The sequence below is a fragment of the Haliaeetus leucocephalus genome, unplaced genomic scaffold (assembly GCF_000737465.1).
Source record: "Haliaeetus leucocephalus isolate CR32 unplaced genomic scaffold, Haliaeetus_leucocephalus-4.0 Scaffold484, whole genome shotgun sequence".
Lineage (NCBI taxonomy): Eukaryota > Metazoa > Chordata > Aves > Accipitriformes > Accipitridae > Haliaeetus > Haliaeetus leucocephalus.
Genome location: NW_010972920.1, coordinates 6,591,189 through 6,602,463, shown reverse-complemented (window position 1 = coordinate 6,602,463; position 11,275 = coordinate 6,591,189). Strand labels below are relative to the sequence as shown.

Genomic DNA, 11,275 nt, shown 5'->3' with positions numbered 1-11,275 from the left:
TGTTTGTTATACAAATCTCAATTGTATGTCTCCAGAGAAGTAAAAAGTTGTGTGGGTTTTTTTTTTTGGTTTTGTTGTTGTTGTCTGGTATCATCACCATTATTCATGCCTGGCAATTTTCACACTCATGTCACAAGTGTAAATTCTTACATGTAATATAACATTCTGATATGAATGTTCAGTTTTCAGCATAAAGAAAATGCAGATACGGCAAGTTGATAGCTATGTGAAACTTAACATGGTCAGTATGTCTTACCCCGAGATGCTAGTAATTCTAATATGTGCTTAGATGTATGAACATGATCTACAAGAAGAAATGTGCAATATGTGAAATTCTGAACTAAATCAGAAGTAAATCTGCTGAATTCAGGATATTAAAAAAAATGAGTGTAAGAGAGATTAGATCCTAGATAACTCTGGGATTTTAAGTATACTTTGTATGTCAGTTAAAGCTCAAGTGTTAAAAAGGATTATTGAGTAATATTTCTGTATTCAACAAGTCCACTTTCTAAGTAGTATAAATCTGCACTCACTCTAGTAAATTTAACCAAAAAAGTAAAGAATAAGGTCTCCTGAGTGTGGGTTCAGCCCAGTTTTAACCGGCTTCTGCCACCTTGGAAAGAGTTACTAAACTGTTCTTAACTCTCATTTATTTGAATCTTGAGCTATGATTTATTTGGATATAGTAGTGTCTAGATTATGTTTTTCTTGCTGTTGCTGTTGAGCTCATGTAATAGTTCTAAATTCAGAGTTAAAAAGTTATTTGGAGATACTCCTACCAAAGTAATTCATGTTTTACCTGTGTAATCAATTTTACCAGGTTTAGAGAAACAACCACATGCACTAGTGCTAAGCTAATATACATAATGTATTTATATTACTGAAGGGACATACAGTCAACTACAGCAGCAGTTAGCAGTTCAGATATTCTGCATTTAAGTATTTCCATCTGCTGTGGTTGCAGGATACTCTGTACACATGTTCTATCAATCAGTTAAAGGTGGTGTCAAATGGCCTTGAGAATTTGTCGTGTTCTGATGTCTTACTAATGCAAAGCACAATTTGCATAGAATCCAAGGTAGTAATTTGTGATTCAGCTATCCACAGAGAGATGAAGTGTGTATTGCGGGTGCTGTTTTATTTGTCATAGTTATTAAAATGTTCGATTCCTCTCAGTTTTAATGTAGTGAAATGAAAATCATCAGAGACGGGAGCTTCTAAGTTAGCATACCAGCCTTACAGCGAAGCACCTTCCAGAATACCAAGTCCCATTTGGGCTTTCCTTGGCCTTTCTTTGTTTAGAGGCAGGAAAGTTATAAATCCTCATCTACATATTTCTATTTATGCCTGGTATACTTAAAAATGTAATATTAAATCACTGCAGTATCAGCTACATCCTGTCTCTCTCACCCTCCCTGCTCCCTTCCTCATTTATATCATCAATAAAAGAAAACACATGTAATCCTTTGGCTTTGCTGCCACCGTAGTCATGGCCTGGCAGATGCTTTTTGAACAGAGGGTAGATTTATAGCACTTACAGTTCCTAACTCCTCTGAAGTTGGACCTACATGATCTTCCCAATGACCTCCTGTTTTGTTGACAGTTAGCAGGTTTTCCCCTTTGCTTGATGTTTAAATTTGTCCAACTTTCTTCTAATCCCATCATTGGTCCCTATTGTCCTTTTGTGGTGGCATTAACTTTTTTCCACACTTATTGTTGTGGGTTTTATCTGTTTTTTTCCTGTTCACGTTTAGAGCAGTGGTGGTTATGCCAAGCCAACGTCATCTTTTCCGTGTTACAAAAGTTGCCTTCTCCAAGTATTGTGCAATGGAAATTTGATGAGGGGAAGAAGGGGGAGAGAGAAAAGAAAAAGCACAGAATGTTTTGTTTTGAAGAAAATAGTCTCCGAGAATGATGTCTTCTTCAAAACTGACAAAAAAAGTCTTTTTCTCTGGAGAGAAACTTAGGGCCAAGTTTTGTTCTGGACAGCACTACTGATTTTACTGAAATGGACGCAGATGTGAACAAAGGGTAGCTTAGCTTCGGGGAGAGGGGGCTGGTGTGAATCAGAATTGTGTCTGCTGAAGTCACTGGAATATACAGATGTAAGGAATCTAAGATTAGATCAAAGACAGCTTTGGATGTGTTTCATGTACTACATATGTGAATTTGAATATAAATGCCAAGGGGATGGTTAGATACAGCCTTTTTTGCCATAGAGAATAATACAAATAACCAAACATAACCTTGGAGAAGATACTACAGCCCAGGCTTGTGACTTCAGCTTCCCAGAGTTTATAATGGCTCTTTGTCCAAAATGGAATCCTGACATCCCTTTAACTCAGAAATTAATAAGATAATTGTGATCAACAGTTAACTCTTCAGATACCTGAAGGACAAGATGATAAAAAGGGAGCAAGTACACCTGGTACGGTTTGCAGTAATGAATGTTTTCATAGGTGCTTAAGAAGTACATATCATATACTTTACTTTGCACTTTCTGTGGAACAACCTACACAGAGAAAGGCTGTTTTCAGAGAACTCACAGAAAATGTGGTTTATGTTAACCACAATGTAAAACCAATTAAAGGGGTGTTGCAGAGACCTGCTTTTCATATGGCTTATTCATACATTTCCTTAAAAATTACAGACCAGCTCCATGAAGTCTTTAGTCAGTCTAGCAAAATTCCCCATGACATGAAGTTTTTGGTCTAGATGATGATTTTTTTTTAAGATCAGCTCAGATTTTTTTTAGGTAATTTGTTATGTTTTACTCTATATTGAAGAATCATAGAAATTACAAAATTAAGATAATGATGAAAAAACACAATGATGATAAACATGTGTAAGGAGGATCTTGCACAGAAAAGCTCATTAGTGGCTTCCCTTTAGGCCAGTTTGATTATATGCAGCTGGGCACTGTGTACTCAGCCTGTGTCAGTAGAAAGATTTGTCTTGCATCATAATGAAATACACTTTATTTATCTCATGATTTATTCATATCTGAAGTTGAAATTGCTGGAGAAATGCTTTTCCCTAGGTACGCAGCTTACGACCTGGTTTTGGTGAGCTAGAGGATTCTTGCCACTACAAGTTGAGACGTTTCTGTCTATGACACTGCGTTTTCTAGGAAACCTCATGGGAGGGTACTCCAAAATCAAGAAGCCAGTCTTCACCCCCGCTGATATATCTGGACCTGCAAAGAGCTGCCCTAAAGAGAGAGCTTGGGATGTACCCAGAACAACACTGATTTATAGTCCATTGTATTATATGTACAGTTTATGCTGAGTACCTGGCAGGATTCAGCAATATATGGAGACCTGATTGTCACCTACATACTGAGAATAGGAACTAATAACTAGAGAATTTCTTCACTTTGTAGCTTCAACGCCTAAGCTGAGTTGTTCCTTCTCACTTATCCTTGGACGCCACATTATCTCCCAAAAGACCGTTAAGATCACTGCCTGTTATTTGTTAATTCATAGACTTAGCTTTTTTTATTGCTTATTGATTTTCAGTCTTTGTTTTCAATTTAATTTAGTAAAAAATGCTTGCTTTTTTGCCTAAAATACCCATCTTTAGAACTTAAGCAATACAGAATTAGGAACCACATAAAAAAGTAGAATGAGAATGAAAGAAGTATAATTGTTTGATTCAGAAAAAAAGGTGCCTCTAGAGCATCAAAAGTTTAATGAGGCAATGTGCTGTGCCATAATACTAACTTTTACATGTAATTGATTTATTTAAATGTTGTTTTCCATACAATTGTTTTGTAACTTTAGTGGAATAAAGGGGGAATTACACCTTATATAAGTTTCTATATTGAAGAAGAACTTCAAAGAAGAAAATCTTTATATAAGTGGCTTTCCATACATATCTCTAATTATTTATTTGAAGTCAGTGAGCTTGCAACTTTCATAACATTGTGTGCTACAGTAGCTGCTAACCAATAGTTCTAATAAAAATACAGATGGCTTGGTTGCCATCTGCACTTCTTTTGAGATTCTGCAATGAATATGTGATTAACCTTCTGTCACCACTTTTGAAAATAAGGTTTTTTTTCTCTACGACAAGCTTTCCTTGTACCCCCTCTTCGTCTCCTCACTTCTTCCCCTGCTTGGAAACCTGCTAACAAACCTGAGGTTTTTATAGACATCTTACTTGTCTTTATGCTTTAAGCTTTTGTGGAGGATAAAGGAAAGTACATTGGAATTTTATGTTTCTATACCTTTCACATTATGAAAAACAGACTCCCAAAATGGCTGGGTTTGAAAGACTGGAACAGATAATTAATTCATAAGTGGGTGTTGAAGTGGAAACTGTCAGGCCACAGCTTTCCCAGCTTTCACTTAATCATTTGAAAGTCGTTTTCTGTTGTTTTCACTGACTGTAATCCCTTAGAGAGAATATAAAACTTACACCATCCAGCATGGAATTCCACTCCTTTAATGACTTGGGCTCTGTGTTGACTCACTTTCACTCACTTTCACTCACTGTTGTCATTTCATACAGGAAAAGCCGTACCAATGTTCAGAGTGTAACAAGGCTTTCAGTCAAAAGCGAGGCCTAGATGAGCACATGAGAACCCACACCGGAGAGAAGCCGTTTCAGTGTGATGTGAGTTGATCTATCCCTTTGTCATCTTGACTTCAGTGCAGCAGCAGGACTTAACTGCAGCGAGACTACAGCCTTGGACCTATTGGCTGTGGCATAAAGTTACACTTCATATGGCCTTTGATTGCCTAACTAATGAAAGACCATTCAGGGAATTTTATGTACCCTCTTCAGTTGCCAAGAGCGTTGCACACCCTTTTATTTTATGGTTTTGGATCCCTTAAGAGTTATTTTCACCATTATTAATGCAATTTGGATGTTGCAAGTTACAAATTCATGCTGGTTGGGTTCCCATATAAATTGTATGACAGGTTAATAGTTGGAGATTAGCTTATACAGGAAAAGGTATTTAATTCATTACATGGAATCCAAATGCTTCTGATGTTGAATGACACAAATGTGGATTCAGAATTTCCAATTTCTGTTCAGTGAAATCTGGTCTGATACTTTCAACATCTACTCATAGGGGGTTTGGGGAGTTGTGGGGTTTTTTTGTTGTTCAATGAAGAAATCATGGATGCTACATATGCTTGCAGTGCTGAAATGCAGCGTGTCATATTACAGTTCATAGATCACTGTCAAGTACCTTTCATTCAGCAAACCCCATCCTGTATACAACTTTTCTCACAGCTTTTGGAAGGTAGCTGGGGAGGCTGAATGTGCAGAAACTATCAGAAAAGAGTGTATTTCAGAATTATCAAATTCCAAAATTTAAGTTGTTGCTTGAGTATTTAGAGAAGGGCATCAGAACAGGGTATAGAATTAGTATAGTTCTTTGTTTTGTGATACTAGCTCTTAATGAACTAGTCATAAGGGAACCGCTAGCTTTCAGTTATATTCTAGGTGGCTCAGTCTGAACAGTTGTAAATTTGTTCACAAATTTCTAAAATTAGATGCAAAATTAGAATAACCACTTGGCATGAAAGTCACAAGGGTCTATTAATTGATCTGGCTTTTAATAAATAACCTGTTGACATTTCATTGAGACTAAAATTTATCAATTTAATGAAAAATTTCAGCTACGTTATTTTGCTGATGTCTACAGGTCAGGAGATTTGCTGTATTCTTTTGGAATAATCTCAGCCTGGCTCTAGATAGTACCTTGAGGATTTCTCTAATTCCAAATAATTTGCAATAACTTTTTCAGCTTTCAGATTGCTGTACTGTTTCTCAGCTGTTGGCTAGCTTGCAGTGTAAATGCGACTTTTCCCACACTGTGGATCCAGGATTCACTGGTCTTGGATTCACAGTGTGCTTTTTCAGACCAGGCGGTGGTGGTGGTTATACTTTATTCTTTTTTCTTTCTTTTAATTGAAAATAGGAGCTTTCCTGCTTCAACTATTCTTTTAGTTTTCCTCATTAATTAGATATAACTGTATTTTCCCAAATCATAGTATTTCTAGAAACAGCTGTAATCTGTGTCTAGTCCTAGTCTTTCTCTGAGAATTTTTATGTGCCTTCATTTATGGGAGATTTTCGTAATAGTTCAAATTACTGCTGTGTTCCACCAAAATTATTCTTCAGCACTAGTCTTTTGCCAGCTGCACATTGTAGAGATTGCTGACTTTTCAGAGTTTGGAAGTAAGCAGCAGTTGCCTCTACTATTCTATCATACACTCTTCAGTTGCCCAGGTGCCTACCATGGACTGCTGCTTAATGCACACTTAAAGAGTGTTGAAAGTTTTGTTTTCAATAGTTACTTCTTATTTCATCTGGATTCCACTTTTGCAGATGCTGGGGACATAGTAAATGTCACCCAGAGAAAGACCATTCCTCCAGAGCTGTCTCACACATTGCATGTTACCAGATGTTTCAGCAGAAGTTACAGGAAGACCAGTAGTGGACAGTTACAGAACAATGTACCTATGGGAGGCTTTTATTGTTGGCTTCCCAATACTAAAGATTGCTTTTTACACTCAAATATTCTCACCTACATTTTTTTTATCCTGCTCAAGATAGCTGTAGATGTTCTCATTATTTTTCTTATAATGACTTGAGCTTTGAAGGCAATTTATGGCAACAACATCCACAAATTCTTTACTTCAGAAAGAGATTTTGGGGAGGGGTGAGTGTCTTGGGTTACTGCAATGGAATTTCAATAACCGTCTTTTAGTTCTTTCATTAACAGAAAGGGTTAATAGCTATTCCATTTATTGCTTTCTGTACCTGTGCCATGTTCCTTCTTAGTCAACTTTTCTGCAGTTGTTTCCAACACTTTGCATGACGACTTCCCATGTTCATAATCATTTTTGTTACTATTTTCTAGATTTTTTTTCCCTGTTTCCATTGCATTTTGTAAGGGGTAAAGGCATACTGTTGCTAAAGTAATTGGAAAAGTCAGTAAGTCCAATGCCCAGACCTACTAAGAATCCTTTAAAGGTGAAAAACAGGCTGTGTTTTCAATGATGGGCATATTCATAAATGTAATCATACATGAGGCCACACTGAAAGACAAAAGTCCTAAGAGGATTGAGGGGTTTGGTTTTGTTTCCTACCTGGTGTTAGAAGCAGTTGTAGAAACTATTCAGCTCTTTCTTCTAAATAACATATTAACATTTGCTGTCAGAATTTTCTTTGTTTCTTAGTACCATTAGCATTTACAAACAGGAATTGCTTTTGGTGCCAAAGAACTGAAGAAAGAAAACTTTTGGCTATTGAAAAAAAAATGTGTATTTTACGGGCTCAAGAAGAGGCTTTACTTGACAACACACCTCTCCCCACCCAATATAAACTATTACACATGAATTTTTTTAGACTGCATTTTTGCTTTAAAAAGAATTTTCTTCCAAAATCAGAAATAAAAGCTGTGTCTTCTCTTCCTTTCTCACTCTCCTCTCTTTCAGGCATATGGAACAGACATTACAGTACAGGATTGTGCTACATGTAAAAGTAATCCTTGTACCCTGTTTGATGAAGGTGCTACAGTTTCTTTATGTGGCTATTTCCGTTTCTTATCAGTCAACAAAAGCATTTTCAGAACTTAATGACTCAAAGCTCTCACATCCCACTGATAGTAATGGAAATTGAATATTCCCATTTTAAGGTGAAAATTCTAATATATGTCACATAGGAAAGTGAAAATAACTGAAATATAGAAATACAAAATGTGTTCTTTCCTAGTATATTAGGTTTCTGTCCTCTGGAGATCAGCTTGTTTTTTACGGGAAGGCCAATTGAACTTCAGTTGCCTCAGAGACAACAGATTATTCTTTGGGGGCAGAAAGGTCACGTACTGCCTGTCCTGGTTTCTTTCCAGTACAGTATTTCCCTCCACTCTGCCTTTAGTTGACCCTACACTTACTTTCAAATGTCAGTCTTTTCCATCTTCCCTACTCGATCAAAACTTTGATCATTTTGAAGAGATTGATTAGAGTTCAAGTGCACATTAGCAAGCATGGTTTTAAGTCTATAAAATGTTGGTCTTACTTATAAAATTGAAATATGAAGCAAACTCTTAAAAAAAACCCCAAAACTTATATGCATAAGCACAGCACAACATGTATCATATCTTTAATGATCCTGTGCATTCCATCTTCTTTTTGAAGAAGTTAGGTAGTAGAACATGCTAGAGCCTTGAAGGAACAGCAGGACACATTATACTAGTTACATGAGCATTAGAAATGAAAAAATGTACTTTAAGACTGTGTTATAAGGTGTATACTTTTAAGAATGAAGAGGCATGTGTAAGATACACAGAACACATACATATCTTGTATGTGTGTATATCCTTGATCGGCTTCCTGGCTCCCAAGAAACATGTTGTGTTTACAAGTATATGATATTTTAAACATGTTGAGACTTGTGAGCAAGCATGTTGGTTATGATTAGATAAATGTTATGAGTTCACTTTGTATGTTCTGTGGAATAGGAATAGAAAATGATATTTGGCAAAAGCAACATTAAGACCTGACCAGTCGATGCTGTAAGTGACATTCACTATCGCGTAACAAAAGGGTGACTGTTGCTTGGATATGAAAGAAGTAATTATACATTGAGGGGAAAAAAGGTGGAGAGTTGCAGTTGCTGTATAAAAGTCCTTGGTATTACATCATGTCATAAATTCAAAAATGTTCCATTACAACAGCACATACAGTGTTCTTGTCTGGGGAAAAATTATTTTGGGTGCAAAACTTGCCTCTGGCAATTGCCCTTTTTATGGTCATTGTATGGTTTTGCCTTAATTGGCATAAAACATATACTGCAGATCAAGATTGTCTGCTTGGATAGTCAGCTCTATTTGTGTGTCTTGGTTTCAAAAGGAGCCAGTAATCATTCAGCATTCTCATTACTAGTTTGATACCAATATGAATTTAAACTTCATTTTCCTGAAGAGGGATGGTGCTGGGTTCCCCGAGTTTCCTCTTCATGGAAGACATTTTTGTCTGGAATGAATCTGGAATTCTAAGATAGTAAGCCTGTGGATGTTCATTGTTATTTAATTATATGACTTCTGCCTATTTCATTTGTCAAATCAGGACTATTCTTTCTAAATTTATTTTTTTTTTCTGGCAAATTCATGCATACAATATGTACCTGGATGGAAGGTGAATGTGACAATATAACTGCATGATTTCAGTTGACTTGATGTCTTGCATGCAGATTCTTAACTATTCATTCTAAATTCTCTTGGCTGAACTTGTTCTTAACTTTTCATTTTGACTTCAGTACAGGAATTTTTATAAGAAGTGATGGTCTTAGCATGGCAGAGTCCGTCATCCCTCTATCCATTTATTCAAATGGCAGAACGAACTGGACTTCTTGGAGTACAGTGGAGGAAGGGAAGCAGTGTGCCAGATAATATAGCAAAGGAATTGCGCCTGCATTTGCAAGAAATCTTCTGTTTTCTTGGCCAGGCAGAGGAAGACTGGAACAATGAGGTTTCCTCTATAATAATTATTAACCTTTCTTGCAGTTTTCAGAGCCTCTTTTTTCTCGCTCCTCCTTCCTTGTAACTGAGCAATTTGAACTGATTTTTTAGGAACCCACAGGTGTCATTCTGGAGGTCAGGAAGGAAATACTTCATTTGAGATCAAATTAACAGGTGGTTGTGATGTGTTGTCATAATTTTTGCTGCATCCCAGGTAGAATAATAGGTTTTAAAAAGAAACCACAGTGTAACTGGGACACCTCATTGTGTTGATATTTTGAAGACTGGGTCTTCTTCCCCTTTTTTTCTTTTCTTTTTTCCCCCCACCCCCCACCCCCTTGCCTGTGGTACCACTGTTAATGTACAACATTGAAAGATACCAGACAGAGTAATGATCTTTAAGGTGCTCTGTGAAGGAGTTATTCTTCCAAAGACCAGCTCATTTATTAAGTATTGCAGGTACGTGTGGCTGTGGCCTTAGTGAGTAACATAAAGAGCTTTATACATGCTTGAAGTTTTAAGACTTCTTTTGTCTTTTTCTTGTCATCACTGCCTTAGGTTTGTGATCTGTCCTTCAGCCTGAAGAAAATGCTGATCCGCCACAAGCTAACTCACAATCCCAATCGACCGATGGCAGAATGCCAGCTTTGCCACAAGAAGTTTACAAGAAATGACTACCTCAAAGTGCACATGGAAAATGTCCACGGTGAAACTGACAGCTAATTACTGCGCGTGTGAGAAGAACGGATCTCACGTTCCAAAGTGCTCCATTTGTACGTGTACAAACTCCAGACATCTCACCTGACTAGTAAGCAGAGTCAGGAGAAACAACTGTAAGGTGTTCACATGTTATTTTTCCCACTTTTTTTAAAAAAATATACTAGTAGGATAAAACCCAAAGAAAGACATTCACCTGAAGTAAAACATAGCTGGAAGATAAAAAGTTGAAGATAAAAGAACTTGGGGAAAATTTTATCCTCATGTAAAAAAAAAAAAAGCAAAGCAAAAAAAAAAGCTTTAAGTAAACTTCACTGTCTTAATTACCAGCCTTAGAAACTTAGATATTGGTGGCGTTACCTGGAAATCCTGGACATTTGGAACTGAACCCTTGGCTGTCTGCAACTCTTTCTGTATCTAATCTTTAAGACGCCATTAAAATTCTTTACTTTGAAACCATGCAGAATTTGTCATTCTGATTGACTGCTGATTGCATCCAGGCATATTTTATTCAGATCCTAATTCTGCATTTTGTTATAGCATGATTTTGTCTCATTTTATTTAGACCTTTGTCTTTACTAGATGAAACTCATTAACTTGTATTGGTTCTTGAGATGCCAAAATGTATGGGCAGAGAAACTGGAAATCTGTCACGTTAAGTATTTCTGTATGAGCATTGAGAAGGATGTATTTCTTCTGGTTACATGAAACAAGACTGAAGTGAAAACTTCGAGCAATTTAGTTAAGTACTATATTCATTCTCATTGTGACTGGCAAGGCAAGTGGAAAGACATCTTTAACAGAGTGGCTTGAACAGCTACAGTTGCCTAGTTAACATGTATTTGATTTTCTGGTGAACAGCTGGTTCCCAGAGTGTTTCTTCCTGCTGAATCAGATGCCCTGGATTTCTTCATCCCACTTAACTACCTTTGTTTTCTTAATTCTGTTAAGGAGCACTGGGAAAAATACTGCTTTACAACTGACAATCAAATTCTTCATGTTATCAGATTGAGTCGTTTACTGCAGTAAAACTCTTGAAAAGAGTTCCCGCAGGCCTTCTTGTACCACAGCTAGATA

At 36.8% G+C, this 11,275-nt stretch overlaps 1 protein-coding gene across 1 annotated transcript in view; it reads left to right on the top strand.

Moving 5' to 3' along the window:
- The window catches only part of PRDM5 (PR domain containing 5), an 88,936-nt gene extending 78,732 nt beyond the window's left edge, over positions 1–10,204 (top strand). The window contains exons 15-16 of the mRNA XM_010575560.1: positions 4,513–4,617; positions 10,040–10,204. Coding sequence (XP_010573862.1) covers positions 4,513–4,617; positions 10,040–10,204 — 270 coding nt within the window. The remainder of the gene's footprint in view (positions 1–4,512; positions 4,618–10,039) is intronic.
- Positions 10,205–11,275: the final 1,071 nt, after the last annotated feature.